The sequence below is a fragment of the Loxodonta africana genome, chromosome 7, assembly GCF_030014295.1.
Source record: "Loxodonta africana isolate mLoxAfr1 chromosome 7, mLoxAfr1.hap2, whole genome shotgun sequence".
Lineage (NCBI taxonomy): Eukaryota > Metazoa > Chordata > Mammalia > Proboscidea > Elephantidae > Loxodonta > Loxodonta africana.
The window spans coordinates 8214362-8236039 of NC_087348.1; the positions used below are offsets into that span (position 1 = coordinate 8214362).

The 21678-nt window shown below is 45.9% G+C and overlaps 1 protein-coding gene across 3 annotated transcripts; it reads right to left on the reverse strand.

Annotated features, from left to right (window-relative positions):
• Positions 1-39: 39 nt before the first annotated feature.
• LOC100676365 (RNA-binding protein 4) lies at positions 40-19701 on the reverse strand. Of its 3 annotated transcripts, XM_010599014.3 has the most exons (5): positions 19066-19701; positions 17698-18121; positions 13877-14570; positions 4217-12035; positions 40-1158 (listed from the first exon to the last, which is right to left on the reverse strand). In XM_010599014.3, exons 2-3 carry the CDS (start codon positions 18107-18109, stop codon positions 13885-13887), a joined length of 1098 nt encoding a protein of 365 aa, XP_010597316.2. In that variant the 5' UTR covers positions 18110-18121; positions 19066-19701; the 3' UTR covers positions 40-1158; positions 4217-12035; positions 13877-13884. The 3 variants fall into 3 exon arrangements, with proteins under 3 accessions (XP_010597316.2, XP_064143802.1, XP_064143803.1); XM_064287732.1 differs by lacking the exons at positions 4217-12035; positions 13877-14570 and having other exon boundaries at positions 19066-19683; XM_064287733.1 differs by lacking the exons at positions 40-1158; positions 13877-14570 and having other exon boundaries at positions 9208-12035; positions 19066-19182.
• Positions 19702-21678: the final 1977 nt, after the last annotated feature.

A 21678-nucleotide genomic window follows, 5' to 3' on the forward strand; every position in this document is an offset into this window, starting at 1 on the left:
ATCTTTTTGTGCTTGTGTGATTGTTATTTACCCCCAGTATTTTCTGGTTCCTTCCCACTTGTGCTCAGCCTACAAAAAGTTCAAGTGAACAGATAGAGTAGAAGGAGAACTTAGTGAGGAGAGTACTGTGGCTTCAGCAGTGAGTGGGAAGTTAGCCAACATCTTGGGCCACTGAGAAATACGCTACAGCTGGTGGGCAGACTGCCTTCCTCTGAATACCCAGAGCTGCTGCTGCTTCCAGTTAGAAGGCTGGCAAGCACAGTTTAGTGGGCAAGCCCCCACAGGGAGAAGCCTGCGTCAGGAAAAGGTTACACCGGAATATCTCCAGAGACCTGTTCGGCTGACTCATAGTTTTCTGAGCCAGTAGAGAAACCTACCTTTGGGATGTCATGCTAAAATGAAGACTGCTTAATTCATAATAGTGTACACTGAAACTTAATTATGAACTATTTAAAAAGGTCTCTCTTCCCATGCAAATATGCGAGCAAGAATAGGGTAGTTGGGATATATCAGAAAGAGATGTGTACATCATAATATTTTGAGCCAAAAATAAATAGGGTATTGATTAGCAGTGATAACAATCTAAGTGGGTGTCTGTCCTGTTTTAAAAGACTGTTGTGGACATTGCTTCCCAAAAACCCGTTGCTGTCAAGTAGATTCCAACTCACAGAGACCCTATAGGACAGATTAGAACTGCCTCATAGGGTTTCCAAGGAGCGGCTGGCGGATTCAAACTGTCAGCCTTTTAGTCAGCGACTGAGCTCTTAACCACTGCGCCACCAGAGCTCCTGTCATCACTTAGGTCCCTGTAAAATGAGTTCACTGATGGACTTAACCCTATTTAAGCTTTATTGTACCCTATATGGAAACGTTAGCATGTAAATTCTGACTGCATGTAATATCTTACCAACAGTTACATAGTGTTTCCCCCGCCACACACACATTTCATAGTCCAAATAATCCTGATAGCAGAAGAGTTTTTCCTCCTTTGGGGGGTAGGATAGTACAGTCTAGAGAAGTTCACGTGCCCAAGCACACACCCCAACTAGTGAGGTACACAAAGCCCAGGTTGGCATCAGCATTCCGCAGGGTGGCAGGACTGCCCGTTTCACAGAAGGGAAGATAAGGTAACGACACTGGGATCTGCTTGTGATTGACCTGCAAGGCACAGGAAGACCCAAGGAGTAATTACATGCAGGCTGTGGCTTCGCTGGCCCCACTGAAACCTCTGGGCCTCTGTGCTGGGTTCTGGCCCATTTAACAGAGGACTTCAGAAAAGGTGAAATGGTTTGCGCTCGCCCACCAGTACACCCAAAACCAAACCACTGCTGTCGAGTTGATTCCAACTCATAGGACAAAGTAGAACTGCCCCCTAGGGTTTCCAAGGAGCGGCTGGTGGATTCAAACTGCTGACCTTTCAGTTAGCAACTGTAGCTCCTAACCACTGCACCACCAGTGCTCCCCGTAAAGATTACAACCTAGGAAACCCTGTGGGGCAGTTCTGCCCCAACTCATGGAGACCCTAGGTTGTGTCCAAGTAGAACTGTGCTCCATAGGGTTTTCAATGGCTGATTTTTCAGAGGTAGAGTGCTAGGCCTTTCTTCTGGGGTGACCCTAGGTGGACTCAAACCTCCAACCTTTCCTTTAACAGGCGAGTCAGTTAACCTTTGCACCACAGAGGACTCCCTCCCCAGTGGAGGTATCACCATATTTCCTCCAGGGCTGGGGCGTGGCCTGTGCCCCTCAGTGGCTATTTGTAAATCGGACTTGACCTCTCCATCCAGACACGATGAGAATTTTGGCATAGATCCATTTAGCTAGGAGCATGGTCCACACTCCGGGGACCTCGCTGTGCCCCTCACCTCTAGTGGCACTGTGTTGAGCGGCACAGGGAACTGGGCAGCAGTCCAGGAGCCCCCTGAGGAACCCCTCCACGCCCACCTTACCCCCTAAGCTTGCGTCCTCCATGGATGGCCCAGAAAAGCCTCCTCCAGGGGCCTGCAGGGAGACCTGGGTGAGGCGGGAGAGCTCATGCCCCTGGACTCAGCACACTGGGTGGCCAGGCTCGGGAACTGGACTGGTAGAGTTTCACTTCAGGCCCTGTGTGTCCTTGGGCAAATTTCTTAGCCTCTCTGAACCTGCTGCTCATGTACAAAATGGGGATTATTCCCTACCTTCCTCTTAGAGTTGTTGGAAGGAGTCAATGTAAAGCACTAGGTAAATGGTGATTGCTGTGACAAAGGAACTATATGCCTGGCCCTGGAGACAGCAGTAATGTGTACAAGCAGAAGGCAGGGTCCTACCCTCAGGGAGCTCACCAACTAATGGAGGAGGTGGACACTCAACTACACAAATAAACCTGTGATGGCAATAAACCTATTAAGAGGGCCAATGCGGCAGGGAAACAAGTTTGGGAAGGCCCACCCACAGGTGACTAAAGCGGGGGCCGGGGCCACGGAGGGCTCTGGCAGCACTCTCTCCCCAGTCCTTCCAGGAATCCAGCTCCCAGTGTCTTGCCTAGCTGTGGGAGCTAGGGACAAACCAGCCCAACCTCTGCCCTTAAAAAAACCAAAATCAAGCCCATTTCCGTCGAGTTGATTCCGACTCATAGTGACCCTAGAGAATAGAGTAGAACTGCCCCATAGGGTTTCGTAGGCTGTAATCTTTACTGAAGCAGACTGCCACATCTTTCTGCCACGGAGCAGGTGGTGAGTTCAAACCACCAACCCTTCAGTTAGCAGCCAAGCACTTTAACCACTGTGCCACGAGGGCGCCTTAAAATTGGGATAACTAAAAAAAAAAAAACCATTGCCATCAAGTTGATTTCGACTGACAGCAATCCTATAGGGCAGAGTAGAACTGCCCCACGGGGTTTCCAAGGAGCGCCTGGTGGATTCGAACTGCCAACCTTTTGGTTAGCAGCCGAGCTCTTAATCATTGTGCCACCAGAGCTCAAAAAGTGCCACAAAATACACAAAACTGGGTACAATGGTATGGAATAATGGGAGGGGGGCATCTACTCAGCTACAGGTTGTCAGGGAGGGCACTTCTGATACTTGATCCTGAAGCTAAGACCCAAAGGATATTAGCCATAAAGTAGTCAAGGGAGGAGGTCTTTCCAGACAGAACAGGATGGGTGAGGGCCCTGAAGCAGGAAAAGGGTTTAGGGTGTGTGTACAAGATCTGAAAGGAGAACCAATGTGGTTAGAGAAAGGTATGTGAGGGGGAGAGGGCTTAAGAAGATGTTGTTGGAGAGGTGGGGAGAATTCAGACATCTGAAGGCATTTTCATTTAACTATGGTGGGAAGTAGCTCCATTCTGGCTAGTGAATGGAGAGTCAACCGAAGGACAAGTGTAGCTGGGGGGTCAGGAGAAGGCCCCTCTAATAGTCCTGGTGGGAGATGATGATAAGGCCGTACTGTGGTTGTGGCAAAGACATGGAGCAAAGCAGCAAAACTGATATAAAATGTGCTAATGAACTGGGTGAGGGGGAGTGAGAAAGTAGGAAGATTTCAGGATGACCTCCAGAAATCTGGCTCGAGCAGCTAAGTGGATGGTAATGCCATTTAAAGAAGGGGAGGCTGGAGAAGAAATGGTTTTGGAGTGAGGCAACTCAGGAGTTCTATTTCAGACGTATCAAGTTTGAGATGTATTAGGATTTCAGGTAGGTCTTTGGACCCCTGAACCTTGAGCACAGAATGGTTAGGGACTGGAGATTCCAATTTGAAAGTCTTAGCACCTAGATCATCATCCAACAAAAAATATAACGTGAGTGACAAACACAAGCTATGTATGTAACTGGACATTTTCTTATAGCCACATTAAGTAAAAACAGGTGATGTTAATTGAATTAATTTTAATAATGTGTTTTACTTAACCCAATATACCCAAAATACTTCAACCTATGAACATTAAAAAAGGGATGAAATGTCTTACATTCTTTTTCATACCAAGTTTTTGAAACCCATGGGTATTTTATGCTCACGGCAAGTCTTAATTCAGATCACCCACATCTTAACTGCTCAACAGCCAGATGTGGCTGTGGCTGCCCCATGAGACAGCACAAAACTCTAGGTGTATACAAAGCCAAGGGAATGATGGAATCACCTGAAACAGGTCTCTCAACCTCAGCAATATTGGTATCTGGGGCTGGACAGTTCTTTATTGCGGGAGTTGTTCTGTGCACGTTAAGCAGCCTTCGTGGCCTCCAACTCACCAGCTGCTCCACGGCGGAAAGACGTGGCAGTCTGCTTCAGTGAAGATTACAGCCTAGGAAACCCTGTGAAGCAGTTCTACTGTGTTCTCTAGGGTCGCATCTGCAGTTGTGACAATCTCTTCAGATGCTGTGATGTGTCCAGGGTGGGAGGTAGGAGGGCAATCACCCCAGGGAGAGAATTACTGACCTAGAAGGAGAGTGGAGAGAGACGAGGGCCCAAGAAAACACTGGGGGAACTCCAGCCTTTGCATCTGCCTTGGGCAGTGTGCAAAGGGAATTAAAAGGAATAAATTCTTTGGCTCAGTCTTCCTAAGACTGTTGGTCCTGGGGAAATGCAAGGAAGAAGTAGGGGGGTTTCATGTGAAACTGCAGAGCGTTCCTTTCCAGCAATGGAAAAGCCCTGCCAATGTCTGCAGGGGCAGCATGAAGAAGACTCTCCCCACCAGCGCCTCTTCTATCACCTTCTTCTCCTTTCTGCCCCCTCTTCTTGCCAACCAGTTAACATTTTCCTGCCCTCATATTGTCCTGAAAACTTTTCATCAGCTTTCTTTTCACCTGGAAAACTCAAATCTGCTGTTTAGAGAAAACATGACTTTACTAGGGCTATCTAGGGGGACAGCTAGTGCAAATACCAAAGCCTGACAGTCTTCAAAGATCAGTGTGCAGCATGGCTGAGGCAGTGAGCAAAGGGGAAGGAGTAGGAGCTGAGCTGTGACGTCTGATGCACGTTTTAAAAGGACCACTGTGGCTGCTGTCCTCTGACTAGACATGGGCTTTTTCCTCAAATTAGACTTCAAGACCATTGGCACAATACGTACGTTCTCTAGCTTCCTTAATTAGACCAACACCCAGTTTTTTTAAAAAGCAAAGAATGTGAAAAGACACAAAGGAAATACAAATGGCTTTTAAAAACATAATGATCTTCACTTATTAAAAAAAAAAAATAGCTGCTAATTGTAACTACTATGAGATACTGTTTTTAATCTATCAGGCTAGAAAAGATCAAGTGCATCAGCGAGGGGGCAGGGGAACCCTTTCACTACTTTGCTAGTGGGAGTATAAACTGGATTAATTTCTGAGGGCAATTTGACAGGCAGCAAAGTGTAAGATTCCATCCCACCTCTAGGAACGTAGCCAAACATATCCCTTCTAAAAAACATCACTGATTTTTAGGTGCACCATTACCTTGTGCCACTAGAAATAAAACACCGCCAACTAAATGAAGAGCTGCATGGCGATCAGGGACATTCAAATTTCAGATGTTAAAAAATGTGGGAAAAACACTGGGTCTAAGAATTGATGAAATATACTACTTATTTGATATCCCAAAACCTGCTCTCATTCCATCAATCTTTGGTCCTTACCTGAGGCATACATTCAAAGCCTGGCTCCCTGGCTCCCCTGGGCCTTCCCTCTTTCATATCTGCACCATGCTGACACTCTGTAGGAAATTTGTCTTGGCATCTTAGCTCTCAGGCTGTGGCTTTGGCTTTCCAGAAAAGCTTTTATTGTTCATTACTAAAGTCAGTAATTGGAAAACATGGCCTTATTGACAGAAACAATGCCAAAGATTGAATGACAGAATTTTGCAAGACCAATGACTTCTTTATTGCAAATACCTTCTTTCACCAACATAAACGGCAACTATACACATGGACCTCACCAGATGGAACACACAGGAATCAAACTGACTACATCTGTGGGAAGAGACAATGGAAAAGCTCAGTATGAGTCAGAACAAGGCCAGGGGCCGACTGTAGAACAGACCATCAGTTGCTCCTATGCAAGTTCAAGCTGAAACTGAAAAAAATCAGAGAAAGTCCACGAGAGTCAAAATTATGACCTTGAGTATATCCCACCTGAATTTACAGACCATCTGAAGAACAGATTTGACGCACTGAACGCTAGTGACCAAAGACCAGATGAGTTGTGGAATGACATCAAGAACACCATACATGAAGAAAGCAAAAGGTCATTGAAAAGACAGGAAAAGAAAGAAAAGACCAAGATGGATGTCAAAGGAGACTGAAACTTGCTCTCAAAGGTCGACCAGCTAAAGCAAAAGGAAGAATTGATGAAGTAAAAGAACTGAACAGAAGATTTCAAAGGGCATCTTGAGAAGACAAAGGGAAGTATTATAATGACATGTGCAAAGAGCTGGAGATGGAAAACCAAAAGGGAAGAACACGCTCAGCATTTCTCGAGCTGAAAGAACTAAAGAAAAAATTCAAGCCTCGAGCAGCAGTAGTGAAAGATCCTATGGGGAAAATATTAAATGATGCAGGAAGCATCAAAAGAAGATGGAAGGAATACACAGAGTCATTATACCAAAAAGAATCAGTTGATGTTCAACCATTTCAAGAGGTGGCATATGACCAGGAACCAATGGTACTGAAGGAAGAAGTCCAAGCTGCTCTGAAGGTATTGGTGAAAAACAAGGCTCCAGGAATTGATGGAATATCAACTGAGATGTTTCAACGAGCAGAGGCAGCGCTGGAGGTGCTCACTCGTCTATGCCAAGAAATATGGAAGACAGCTTCCTGGCCAACTGACTGGAAGAGATCCATATTTATGCCTATTCCCAAGAAAGGTAAGCCAACCAAATGTGGAAATTATAGAACAATATCATTAATATCACACACAAGCAAAATTTTGCTCAAGATCATTCAAAAACGGCTGCAGCAGTACACTGACAGGGAACTGCCAGAAATTCAGGCTGGTTTCAGAAGACGTGGAACCAGGGATATCATTGCTGATGTCAGATGGATCCTGGCTGAAAGCAGAGAATACCAGAAGGATGTTTACCTGTGTTTTATTGACTATGCAAAGGCATTTGACTGTGTGGATCATAACAAATTATGGATAACACTGGGAAGAATGGGAATTCCAGAACACTTAATTGTGCTCACGAGGAACCTTTACATAGATCAAGAGGCAGTTGTTCGGACAGAACAAGGGGATACTAATTGGTTTAAAGTTGGGAAAGGTGTGTCTGGGTTGTATTCTTTCACCATACCTATTTAATCTGTATGCTGAACAAATAATCCGAGAAGCTGGACTATATGGAAAAGAACAGGGCATCAGGATTGGAGGAAGACTCATTAACAACCTGCGTTATGCAGATGACACAACCTTGCTTGCTCCAAGTGAAGACAACTTGAAGCACTTACTAATGAAGATCAAAGACCACAGCCTTCAGTATGGGTTGCACCTCAACATAAAGAAAACAAAAATCCTCAGAACTGGACCAATGAGCAACATCATGATAAACGGAGAAAGGACTGAAGTTGTCAAGGATTTCATTTTACTTGGATCCACAATCAACAGCCATGGAAGCAGCAGTCGAGAAATCAAAAGACGCATTGCATCATGCAGATCTGCTGCAAAGGACCTCTTCAAAGTGTTGAAGAGCAAACATGTCACCCTTGAGACTAAGGTGTGCCTGACTCAAGCCATGGTATCTTCAGTCACAGCCTATGCATGTGAAAGCTAGACAATGAATAAGGAAGACCGAAGAAGAGTTGATGCCTTTGAACTGTGATGTTGGCAAAGAATATTGAATATACCATGGACTGCCAAAAGAACGAACAAATCTGCCTTGGAAGAGGTGCGGCCAGAATGCTCCTTAGAGGCAAGGATGGCGAGACTGCATCTTACATACTTTGGACATGTCAGGAGGGATCAGTCCCCAGAGAAGGACATCATGCTTGGCAAAATACAGGGTCAGCGGAAAAGAGGAAGACCCTCAACGAGGTGGATTGACACAGCGGCTGCAACAATGGCTCAAGCATAACGACTGTAAGGATGGCGCAGGACAGGTCAGTGTTCTCGTTCTGTTGCGCAGAGGGTCGCTATGAGTCGAAACTGACTCGATGGCGACGGGTTTGGTTTTGTCAGTAACTCTCCAAATGAACAGAAAATGCTCTCCACATATTGACACACAGTATTTGTCTTGGAGACATTGCCTCCTGGAATTTGACTTTCTCCTCCTTTAACCTGGACTACTGTTCTCCAAGCTGACAGCAGAGAAGTCCTGGGACTTCTCATGGTCATCGTTCTAGGAATCTCCTTTGCCTCTGCTTGAGACTGTTAAGCACTCAGAGTACTGAGCAAACTTGACTCCAGGAGTCTGCAACAACAGCACTCAACACCACAGTCCAAAAGGTCTGCCTCTCAGTACTCTGCCCCCTCGTTCAGTTTACTCCTGATGTCACTCTAGGGTAAGGAGCCTGATTAATTCAGCATTCACCCAAGTCAGCCTCAATTTCGGGGATTGCCTGGAAGACTTTAAGTCAAATTCACGCAGTCTAATAGCAAAATCAAACCCCAAGATCACCCTGAAAACCCTGCCCTCATAGGTCCTCTGACCCTCCTGGAGCCAGACTGAGCCAAAAATCACTACAGAATAGTGACCATTCCCACCCCCTCCAGACTTCCAGGGATACACCAGTTATCTGCACACCCAAGGCCAACAGAAACCACCTTGTAAAGGCAAGGTGAGGACAGGCACTGTGACGGCTAGTTTTGTGCCAACTTGGCTAGGCTACGGCGGCCAGGGGTTTGGTCAAACGCTAGTCTAGGTGTTGCTGGACTTTGTTAACGTGATTAACATTTATAATCGTTTAATTCTAAGTGGACCTAATGCAATCAGTTGAAGGCCTTAAGAGCATAAACTGAGGCTTCCACCTTAGGAGTGTAATATAGATATCCTATCAGTTTCCAGCCTGCCTGACCCCACAGTCACGTGAGTGAATTCCTTATCAAAGGTCTCCTTCTCTCTATATATCCTCTTAGTTGCTTCTCTGGAGAACACTACCTAATACAGGCACCGTGCCTTATTCATCTTTGCATTCTCCACAGGCTGACTTAAACATAGCAGGCAATCAGCAAGTCCTGACCAAACCGCAAACCGGTTTGCTCATATAAATGTTAACTGCGCTTTACTGAACAGAATGACCAATGGCGGAAGACTACGGAAAAGCTGTGCATCAAAAGGGATTATTCTGACTCTTGAGAAGCTACTGTACCATGCCTGAGGTAGACCATGGCAACAGAACCTTGTCAGTTACACAGAGCAGACTGTGTGGACTCAACTCAGAGATGACACCTGATTGGAAAACTTAAAAAGTAGTACTAACGTCAACAAACTTAAATTTTAAATATTGAGGAGTTAAGACCTTTCAAATCACCTCTTAAAGAAACATTTTTAGAATTCACTATTTTTCTTAATGAAGTATTTTTCCTTTCAATAATCAGTAAAGTTACGAAGAGCTACATCGTGAGTGTAGCATTAAGCCAGCCTAGTTTCTGGAAGCCATGGGAAGAACTGCATCTCTGTTACAGGGAGATTGGGCTTTTAAAACACAAGGAAGGACTCCCTTTAATAAAATTAATTTTAACCAGCTTGTTTTATAATGTAAAAATAACATTATTCTACCCCCGTTCAATCTTTTTTTTTTTTTTAATCTACGAGGCGCCCTGGTGGTGCAGTGGTTAGGCACTCAACTGCAAACAGGAAAGGTCAGTGGTTCAAACCCTCCCCCCCGCCCCCCGCTACTCTGCAGGAGAAAGACGTGGCAGTCTGCTTCCATGAAGATTAGAGCTTTGGAAACCCTTTGGGGCGGTTCTGCTGTCCTGCAACATCCCTGAGTTGGAACTGACTTGACGGTGAGCTTTTGGTTTGGTCCATCTACTGAGACATGTCAGCACCACAGAAAAACCTTCACTGACTATCCATCTAAACAGAACTCTCTACTTGACAGTATGTACTTTTCTGTCTGCCCCACGAAAATACAAGCTCCAGACTCAAAAGTTTGACAACTTAATGAATACTGTTGTTAGTCTCCACTCTTTGAAAGTTGCCAGCTCCACCATCAGACCAAGGGGTATGTAAAAGTATAGATCGACGATGGGTCCGAAATAAGGGATCAAAGTAGGTACAGCCCTCCAAGAGAAGCAGCAGTGGCAAAGAGAACCAGCCCAGCCAGGAAGGCAAAAAAGAAGACAAATGCAGGGCAAGGACCTGCTCTAGAAATAAATCATCTGTTGCTGACCACTTTCCATCTGGAAGAGCTAATGGCTCTTCCCACCCCGAATCCCTTAAATTCCTGTAACGCTCATCTTACTCCTGACCTTTCACCAACTTACATGTTCTGCAATGACTTGTATTTGGGGAGGGAGGGGGAAGAGAAGACAAAAAATTGTGAGTGAAAAGGTTGCTAGGATTAAATCAGTTAACACATAGAACACTTGGGAAGGGCCTCACATAGTGAGTTACATGCTGTATCCATTATAAAGCTATTTCCATCTATGAATTAGGCAGGCTCAGTCAAATGCAAAAATCTGAGAAATTACTCAACTAAAGATTTTTTTTTTTTAAATCTCCCACCAAACCCCTTTCCTAAAAGCATAATGCCTACATATGCTAAGTACTCAGTATTTGTTGAGTGAATGTTTCTGGAAAAGTCCTACCTGAACATAGATAGCCCTGTATGTTGAAGTTAAGAGTAAGCTGAAGTAGACAAAAAAAAATCTGGACGACAAACACTATTTTGCTAGAAACAAACAGTGTGGTTGTTCTTCCCTGCATTCAGTCCCCATCCTTATCATTTAATAATCTAGCCTAACGCTCACCTATGGGTCTTCCATCACCTAAACACTGTAAGTGCAAGTACTGAGGTCCATTCAGGTATTCTCTGGATTTTGGCAGAGCTATTTTTTTATACAAATAGGAACCACAGTGGCGTAGTGGTTAAGAGCTACAGCTGCTAACCAAAAGGTTGGCAGTTCAAATCCACCAGGAGCTCCTTGGAAACTCTTTGGGGCAGTTCTACCCTGTCCTATCGGGTCGCTATGAGTCGGAATCGACTCGACGGCAATGGATTTGATATACAAATAGACGATAAGTCATCAAAAGGTGTTACTGGCCTAGAGAAGTAGCAGGATGCTCTGCTGGAGCCACAGCTTCACTTTCCCACATGACATGAGAAGAACGATCGCCCACTTTGGGAAGCAGGCCTCTTCCCTGGAATTAAGTCAGGCTAGATCTGTTAACTGAGTGGGTGACTGAAATGGCAGTCACAAAGGGTGGGTAATGATTGTTTCTCCAGCAGAGAGACTTTTATCTCTGCACTACCAGTAAGCAGTCTGAACTACTAGTAAGTATTTGTTTTATAACAAAAGTAGACCAGTGGGAAGTCTTGCTGGAGTAAGGCTGCCTGCCTGGGTTCTTCCGTTTATAACCTCTTTTCCTGTGTCACCTGAAAATAACTGTACCAGTGTTCACCCAAAGCTAATGTCTTAAAATTTATACCCTCTTCTTCTCTCCCAAGTACAAATAAAGACCCAGAAATAAGACGAAGCAAGAATTCTCTCAAAACACACATACCCCAAGTTGAAAAACCATTTATTTTATTGGAAAGAAAAAAGTGATCCAACTCTATACGTCTACCCGCCACAAGCCTTTGGGCCACAAAGACCCAGAAGCAGTGACACTCTCGCCAAGGTTATTTCCCAAATCCAACACCCCTGGAAGGAGGAGGCAAGGAGGAGACAGCACAGCCCCCACCAGTTTCTGCACACAGTGAGGCCTGCAGGAGAACAGAACATGAATGGAAAGCTACATACTGAAGAACAGGAAAAGGGGCAGGAGAGAGGAAAGGAAAGACAGAGGAGATCTGAACTCAGCAAGTAAATTAAGGTCCACGGTTCCTGAGGGACTGAACGCACAAGGCCGAGAACGTCCCGGAGACAGGGTACCACGATAGGTGTGTTCTCATGCACAACCGCAGCTCGGAATTTCAGCCCACACACATCCCACCTGAAAGAGAGCACAGTACAGGGGCTTTACAGCAGAGCTCCAAAGGGCTTTCTCACTCAGAACTTCAGAGATTAGCTTTACAAAATCTGGTAACTTGACACTCCTATGAAATTCACTTATACCCATCCCCAGTATCACAACAGCCTCCAAAAATGGAAAAAGGATGAAGGCCAGAGTAACTGGGCAGGTTACACAGTACCAAACTGGGGCCTTTCTCTAACTAAACTGTGAATCTTGCTGAATCCCTCCACTGCTCTCGGTGTTAACATTAGCACTCCTCAGAAGGTAGTTCAATATCACAACTGTCACTGAAGAAAAAGAGAAAGGCTCCAGTTAACCTCTCAGGGGTAAAAAGTCAAAAGTATGTTTTAACCTGGGAGTTACTACCAAAGTTTAAGGTAAAAATCATTCAAGGTCTGGGCGAAAGTTGTAACTGAACAAGTTGTTAAGACCTCAGGGCACCTAACTCTGCCTAAGGAAGACAGTCTAACTTTTGAAAGAAGGTACTGGAAGGCATGTGTAAGCTACACATCAAGTCACTCGTTTGTTTGTTCTTCCCAGCCCGATCAGTGATCTTCTATCCAACGACCATACTCTGTCCTACTTGAAAAGATGACAGGCTATCACCCACCCTGTCACTACAGAATAAAGGATCAACGGCAATGTCTGGGTCACAATGGGGGCTACTCAAAACAAAGGGCATTGAGAATTATCCTTTAGTACAACAGCAATCTCAAACACCTAGAGCCCAAAGCTGGCAAGCAACACAAAAGAATATATTCAAGTGGAGCCAAATGGACCATGAGGCTTAAAATCTACGGCAGAGGAAAAGCCAGAGGACTCAAGGTAGAGCTGGTGGTTCAAGAGTATTAAATGCCCCTCAGTGACTAATGGGAAGATGACGGGAGTGATCTGCTTAAGGCAAAGCTCCCAATCCTAATTCCAACATTATCAAAATGAGTAAAAGTAACAGGTGTGTGTGCATATTTATCTTATCACCATCTACCCTGAAGAACTGGAGAGGATGTCAAATCGAGCACTGTGGGAAGTTTGAAGAAAAAAAAAAAAAAAAAAAAAAGCTGAACTCAGATTGAACCCTTAACAGATTTTTAAGGGACAGATTTGAAGATACAGCAATGGGGTGGGACTTTATTTGGGGAATGAATCTGAGCTGAGCTGAGAAGTTGGGTTCTGCAGCCTGTGGAACTCAGTTTTATAAAAGAAGATACCTTTCCTACACCTCTCTGCCCCACCTTACCATCAAACAAGTTCCTTCTAAATAAAGCTCACGGAGGCTCAACTATGCAGGAATGTCAGTACTCAAGAATAAGACGATGCCATTTTGGGGGTCTTCGTAGTAACTGGAACCTGAGTAGTGATGACCAGTTAACTACAGTTATGGACTTTTTTCATTACAGGTCAAATCAGACCTTTCACATAGCAAGAAGCAGAACAGGAAACTTGGAGACCTCAGTAATACTGCACACCTAGGAATCTCAACAAAGGTTCTGAGAAACACCACACCTGAGTCTGAATGCCTGGGTCCCAGGTTCAGTTCAATTACAGTACACACCGCTCTTGGTTTTGTGTGGTTTTCCAGGCACAGACAGAATCAGAGATCAACTCCTACTACCAGGAGCCCTGGAAAAATGGCTATGAGGGCCAAAGATTTTTATAGATTTCAAAAAATCAGGCAGTTATGACTTCTCCCTAACCTCTGAACCAAGCTATTAACCTTACCCTGACCCCGCAAAAGCAAGCAAGCAGGGCAGCCTAACAGGAGCCCTTAGGTAGCAGGAGGGATAGCAAACCAGAACGGGGGGAGACCCCACAGCTCTCACCTCAAGCTTTAAAAGGCTGAGTACCGCGCCCGATCCGCATACTGCTCCCGCTCATACCGAGCCATGTCGTACAGGGAATTCCGCGCGGCCGCCGAAGCTTGGGACAACGCGCTCTCATGCCCGTAACCGTAGCCCTCTCCAACAGTGGGGACTGGGGCTGTAGCGCGACGCAGGGGGCTCCGATCCCGCCCGTAATATGAAGAGGAAGCTGCAGTAACAGCAGCGGCAGCTGCTGCTGCTGCAGCAGCTGAGGCAGCAGCAGCTCCTGAGGTCGGCAACAGGTGTCTATCGTAGGGATTGAGAGAGGTGGAGGAGAGGTGACTGGTCATGGCTGTGTTCTGGACTTGTGGCAGCTGAGACAAGGTCTGCTCTGCGTAATCATACGCGGAGGCAGCTGCAGCCGCCACTGCCTCATAGGACCGGGCGGCGCGGCAGCGCTTGTAGTAGGCATCGAGCGCTCCGTACGCGTTGTTGTAATACAACGAATCCCCATAGCTCATGGCGTAAGGCGTACGCACTGCTCCGTACTGCTCATTATACTGCTCGGTAAAGTCTGCCACGCGGCCCGAACGATCTATCGGACACTCTTTGGACCAGTGCCCCTCTTTCCCGCACCGATAGCAGCCGCTCTGGTCTCCCATCCCGGGCGCAGTCCTAAGCCGGCTGGTGGACAACTGCACGTGCATTCGTTTGCCTTGAAGAAACAGACGCAAGAAGGGTTGCTATCACTCTTAGTCACAGCCCCAGCCCCTACCCCAGACACCAGTCATGGCGATGGCTTTACGTAGACCACTCCGATGCGGGACTGATCGACTGCCAGAGGTTTACGGGGGCGGGGGGCCCAACGTATAGATTCAGTACAAGGACCTGATTTCAGGCAAAGATCAGTCCAACGAAGAACTGTTCCAGCTATACACCCGTCTAATGCTTAAGAGGAAAACTACTCATATTCAGAAACAAGCATATCATCCTTTGCCAAGTAACTATGGGCAAAAATCTACTCCAGACAATGCCCCAACGTCAAAAGAAACCACAGTAAGTTCTGATACCTCTGGTCCATCTGCACTATCGAGATTCTGATTTCATTAAGCCAGAGAATGCAAAAGGCCAGTTTCTCCCCCCAAAAGCAAGATAATGGAGTAAGACTCTTGAAGTTAACACTGACAGAGTGGCTGAGCGTGGACAGTCGGTTTCAAGGTAGATCTCTGGAAAAAAACACTCATGAATTGGCTGGCGGGGGTGGGGGCGGGGAGAGGCAGCAAATAGGAGCTGAAAGACTGCCTTCCCTCTTAACTGGATCCTTTAAATTGCTTTTCCTAATATCCACTCTGACAAAGATTCTTTGTAATCTGACGGCTAACTTTAGTGGCCCCTAGTTGGGTGAGAAGTAACAGGGCAGTTCACAAAATGTTTGAATTTTTTTGAAAGGTGACTATTATGAAAAATACAAAAAAAAAGAACAATGAGAAAAAATTTGAGACTAACCAGTAGTACTAGTCAGCGGACCACACTACCATTTTAACAGGAGTAAAATACCTCTTCTCCCTAAACTAGGAATCTGGTATCTTAAAAACATGCATTCAATACTATTTTAATTTGTATTCTGGAAATGAAGATTACTTCAAAAAAATCTAACAAAAGGAGCAGCCACTTACAATAGAAAAATCGAGATTCACAAGTTGTAAACCTGTTCACAGAAGCAGTTTCCACGTAACGTGACCTATCAGTTTTCTGATACGCAAAATTTAGAAGGGATCCAAAGCCAGCAAAAGCTTTCCAATGCAACTGGCAACAATGCCCTCAAACATGCGGATGTCAAAGAAGTGAACAGTTAAAGCAGGGGAGAGTCGATAGATGGGTTGGCTACTCATCTAACTTACAGTGGGAAATACACAACTCTACCTGCAAAATTAAAATCAGGTTAGGGAGGCTAGAAAACACAATGAGAGAAAGGGAATGCAGGGACCAGGACAACAACAGAGTCCTGGTTTAACAGTCACGCCTGTTAAGTTGAGGTTGTAAGTTATCAAGAGTTAAGATAAGCAACTAAGTACTTAAGTATCTTACTATACTAGCTTGTACCCCTCTGGCATTTGCCCACAGGGCCACCGTGACACCTAACAAAACCAATGAAAACAAACGGAACCAAAAAACCAACCATGCAAATGCAAGACATAAAGATCGTTTATAAACAACCTAATAATTTAACACTTCTAATGATGCAAGAAAAAGAAGTTGAATTTTTAGAAACTAAAACAGATCTTCTTTAAATGAACGGACAGTAAAAATTATGGCCTGGAGTTCGTGGAGAATATACTCAATACTGAGAAACTGAGAAAAAAAAAGGATTACTTATCATATACATAGAACTCTACTAAAACAGTAGAACGGCTAATACAAATGAAAACAGGACATAAGATAACCTCACCTGGCGTTCAAATGCCCACAGTTACACAAGAATCTCTCCTGAATCACTCCACACTGTCCTTCCCTTCCGCATGATGAAGTGTCAACAGGGTTCAAGATAAGGTACCGTACCACAAACCCTCCACAAGAGCAGCCTTTGCTCCCAATTAAGTTGTTGACAAAATAATTCTCAACTTGCCAATTAAAAACAGAAAACAAACTAGCCCTGAGAGACCTATGAGGCCTTTCTGCACACAACAATACCCATGACACAGGACACCCATTACTTGGGGCCAAGATGATCAGACCTCCAGGTATTAGAAAAGGCCCAATCTAAGGGCAATAAAAACACTGGGGATAGTAGCAATGACCCGTAACAAGAGGAGCACTCAGAGCAGCAGCAGCCACTGCCTTCTTCATTTCAATAAAGCTGGAACCCAGGTAGCAGTGAGTTGTGCCACCATCCTGTAATATGGTAGTAATCACAAAAAAAGGAAAAAGATTCTTTCTGACATCCCAAAGTGGGAAAATTTAGCTGGCAACTCACCATGGTTATCACCCCTTCAAAACTGCCACTCTTGCCCCAGGAAGTTTAGAACATCAATCAAGAAAAAACGGTAACTTCCAAATAAAGGGACAATCCACACCACCCATGCTGCCCCCCAGGCACTATAACAGGCCTTAATCCAAGATCAGGCTCATCTATGTAACTGCTCTACTCACCAATATTAAAGACCATCCCCCAAATCAATGAAAAGGCATTGCTATTACTGCCCCCCAAATCTCAGCACCTCTTCCCAAGAAACTCCTATAATCAGCCTTAATGCTACAATAGCCTGGTCCTTGAAACAGAACCTCTTGGTACAAGAATAATACAAAAGCAACAAGGGCGAGCAACAAGGCCTATAGCCCTTTAAAGCCACTAGTTATCTCTATGGGGGAGTGGGGGGGTGTATAATGAATTGGTGTGGGGTGAGGAAAGCTTAGCTGGGATTCTTCTGCTCCTAGATGTGTTACTTATTATGCTTCTGCCAGGTTCTTAACATGTGAAAGAACATGTGATGCTGAGATTGCAATGAGACTAAATAAATTCAGAACAAATCACTCTGCAATGAGCTACCCCACCAAGAAAAACGAGGGTGGGAGGGGCCAAGATAACTTGGGAAGTCTCCAAAGGCAAAGATTTCTGCACTGAGAAGGAGAAATGCCTTAAGGGCTCCAAACCAGAGCCCAGGGGCCTTCCTACAGGAGCCTCTAAATCCCATGCACTCTGCATTTTAAAGCCATCACCCAAACTCAATTCTTCACCACTACCCAACAGCTGTTATCTCTACTCCAACTTCTTTCTCTACTAAACCAACCTATTCTCTGCACACAGCCTTGTGTTCAGCCCTCTATCAAAGAGGATGGTTCACCTTGGAACTCTGTGTTGTCAAGGCCCCTGATGGCCTCAACTGCATCCTCTGCCCGCTCCATGTGTACGAAGGCGTAATCCTTCACGATGTCACATTCGATGACAGGACCATACTCCTCAAACTTGGCCCGAAGCTCTTGGTTGGTACAAGTGGGGCTGATGTTGCCCACGTGTAACTTGGTTGAAGCTTTGCTCTTATTTTTGCTGGCTTCCACGTTGATGTTCACCCCGTGCAGCTTGTAGTGGTGCAGGTTGCGTATGGCATCCTCGGCCGCCGTCTTGTCCTCTATGTGCACAAAGCCGTAGTTCTTAATGATGTCACATTCCAGCACCTTCCCATACTGCTCGAAGAGCGAGCGGATCTCCTGCTCTGTGGCCTCCCGGGGCAGGTTTCCGATGAACAGCTTCACCATCCTGACAACAGCCTGGGAGAGAAAAAACAAAGATTTCTAACAGACACCTTAGGCTTACCACTTAAAACAACAAAACCCCGCCAATGCCTTTCACTGTCACATACTCCTCCAGTTTTCTTTCTCACACACACCCACACCTCTACACAATAATCAAAGGACACGAAAATGGTATAAGGAGGCCTGGTACAGTGCCCACTACACAGCATGTGAGAATGAGCAGACATCTGTAACAGAGAAGTCCCTTAGTAAACAAAGAGACTTTAAGAGGTGGATTCGGAAAAGGGATGAAAGGGAGACCATAAACAACGGGCTGGGGTTACTAGGCTTTTCTAACCACTTTAAATACAATCAGAAAATAAAGGTCTAACTACTGAGCTTGCTGGACTGGCTGTCTAATTCACTTGAATTTTGAATTGGATTCTTCCTCTCGTACTATCAGACGCAGCAGCCATTATTTCCGGAAAAGTGGGCCCTGACAGCTATGTTTTAGGGTTTTCCTTGGAAGTAACGAACCAGTAAGTTGGCCCAGAAAGGGAGGTGTGGAGAGCACAGGGAAAGCCCTGGAGTGGGGAATCCTCTCGGGTACGAGCTCCTGTAGAATGGAGGAATGAGTGGCCAGAAAAGGGAGCTTCAGACATGGTCTGAGTGCCTGATATTTCTTCGAAATTACGTTCCAATTCCTAAATGTAAGAGCAACACGGTCACCTCACTGAGACCTCGAGACAGGAAGCTGCGCCAAGCCCGGTGGAGAGCAGCCTGAGGGGGAAGCAAAGTATTCTCGGGGGAGACCGTGGGGGAAGGGCTGCTCCAAGCTGGCGCGCAATGCCGGACTGAGGTCGGCTCTCAGTCACGGACGCGAAGGCTACAACTCCACTACGTTGCCCCAGAAGCCCATGGACGTGAAATAAGATTTACAGAGCAAAAGAAAGGAGGAAAAGGGGCTCGAAATCGCTCACCCGCACGCGGAAACCACCAAGCGCTCTCCCTCGCGGCGCGGACGCTTCTGACAAAACGCTAAAATGGCGGCGGCCGCAGCAGTGACTCTGGGTAGAGGGGGAGGTGAATCTACCGCTCGATTGGCCGCCCAACAAAATAGGAGGCAGGCGTTCCTGCAGATCCTCCTCCTGATTGGTCCTCACGAACGCCAACTACTTGGGAGGCCGGGAAGAGGTGGAAACGTCAGTAACCCCGGAGCTTTTATGTGAAAACCAATGAATACCAAGCTTGCGAAGTCGGAGTCACGGACTGGCTAAGACGCCGGCGTAAGGGAGGAACTACAAACGTGCGCTTTGCCGGCGGGGTGCGGCCCGCCATTAAGCCGCGAGAGCGGGGGCTCCTGTGTAGCAAGCTTGAGCTTCAAAGCGCCAACTTTGTTAAGATCCCGTATTTCGCCACTTCCACGTGCACATCTTGACAGTATTCAGCGCTCCATTTGCCTTCTACAATTCCGTCTACTCCAAACGTCTCCCTCTAAATCCTGCACACCAGCCCCCTCGCGCCCGTCAGTGCGGACAATGGCTTCCGCCAGACACAAGCGCCAGGTGAGAAAGCTGCGAACTCCCCACCTGAGGCAAGCAGCTGCCTCCTTGGCCAATACTACACTGTACCCCTGAGACATCCCCCCCTACACAACCCCCGGAGAGTCCTAGCAATTAAAACTACTTTCACAGTGTGGAAGGAACGCTGAGATCGAGTCGTGGGCTCAGCCTGGATTAGGGAACAATGGCTCCATGGAAGGTAGCATTACCCAGGAAGCGCTGAGAAGCCCTCTAGGAATCACCTTCCGGGGTCCACGATGAAGAGATGGCTCCTCGGTGTGACCATGGAAGTTTAAAACGGCTCCCTTGCCCCATCCCACCCCGAGAAAAAACTAGAGCAGCAAAGCTTTTTTTATTTTATTTTATTGGGCACCATCAGCCAGAGCTGTAGGTTTAAACCTCTACAACCGACCTTAGAGGGAAGAGCCAAGTCACAATCCGCTATGAACAAAGTACAATCAGATTAACGTTCTCCAGAGGTTCCGGCTCCCTCATCACATTTTCTTTCTCTTCCGTTAGCTTCTTGGCACAATCCCATACTCACTGAGCAAGCAATTTTAGCATCAAGAAGACTCTTTGCAAACCTTTAGTAGTAGTCAAAAAAGGGGAGGGGCGCTGGATGAACAAACTTAAAAAACGAACCAAACAAGCTAAAAGCAGCAAATTGTGTGAGGAAAGCGATCAGGAGAAGGCGTGGAGCTTACTACCTTCTTCCAAAATGGGGAAGGACTGGCGGGGAGTGGAAAGAGAACGGTGAGGCCAGAAAAAAAGGAGGTCTGGAAACCTGCTATGATTCAGGAATCCAATGGTAGAAAACTGATCAAGAGCTTTTTCTAGAGTGGAAAAAGATGAGGACCTAAGGAAGTCAAAATATTCAGTGTGTGGTCACTGATCTTGGTCCATTTCATTGTGGGCGCTACGGAGGGAGTAAAGGGCACAGGATCAGTGATGAAGAAAAGCAGTTGTGTGTTACAGAGTCAGCTCCTTGTGCCCTTTTAAGGGGGTAAGCATCAGGAAATGGTCACAAACCAACCTGCACGGGGAAGCACACCTGCTACAGAAAGCTCTCCGCTCCTTTTGGTTTGAGCTTCCAAATTTTTTGTCCCCACAGCCCTGGAGATAAACTTTCTTCCACAATAAAAAAGCATACAAAGTCAATTCATTCTATAAAACTAGTTATCCCTTGGTCTGAAGGAGAGAGACTGGGAATATAAACCTCCTCAGGATTACAGATCAAGTCAGCGTGCAGACATCAAGACAACTGATGACCTTCCTACCCACCCACCCACCCCCCCCAAAATCTAATGGCTTGATTTGCCTCCTGAAGTACCACTAACTAGGTCGAGTTATGTTTGTGTCACTTTGCAAGCGTATCCGACTGAGTAAATTACATGGCATCATCCCCCTGGCTTTTTAAAACCCACTACAATTGGGAAAAAATACACAGCTCCTCTCCCCGAATGGTAAGAATCCAACTAGGTTCTTGCTGGAGTCTCCCAATCTCTTTAACATCCCCAGTATCCTCCAGGCAAATGGCTTTTTTTTTTTTTTTTAACCCCATCTAAAAGACATCCCCCATTCCTGCCCTATACCTTGGGATTCTATCCCCACGGCTTTTTCAAATACTTACCACCACTTAAAATTCTATTTGTTTATTCCTTCTCTGCCACTCCCCTCCCTGTAAATACTTGTCCTGGGTCTTGATAACCAAAAGGAGAGGACAGGTTTTTCAGTCAATATCAGCCTAAGGAATCTGGGCACTTGCTAATACTGAAAATAAGCGCCTTCACCTGTATCATCACTTAAGTACACTTTCCAGTCTCCATCAAACAAAAACGCAGGTGCCCCCAAATCAGGAGGTAACCTATGCTAAAAACTTTTGATCACCAGCATTACAGCTTGACTGGTGCCGCAAAATGAAGCATAAGGTAGATGTGTAGTGTCTCCACACCGGTGGTCACCTACCCAACTGTACTTTACCTAAAGGAGCTTAATGCTGTATTTTTCCTAAAGAACCATAACCTGTTACCA

Coding starts and splice junctions, on each gene's coding strand:
- LOC100676365 (XM_010599014.3), bottom strand. CDS start 18,109: ATGGTGAAGCTGTTCATCGGAAACCTGCCCCGGGAGGCCACAGAGCAG. Junction 14,571..17,697: donor TGACAACACAGAGTTCCAAG/GTGAACCATCCT, acceptor TGTTTCTTCAAG/GCAAACGAATGCACGTGCAG.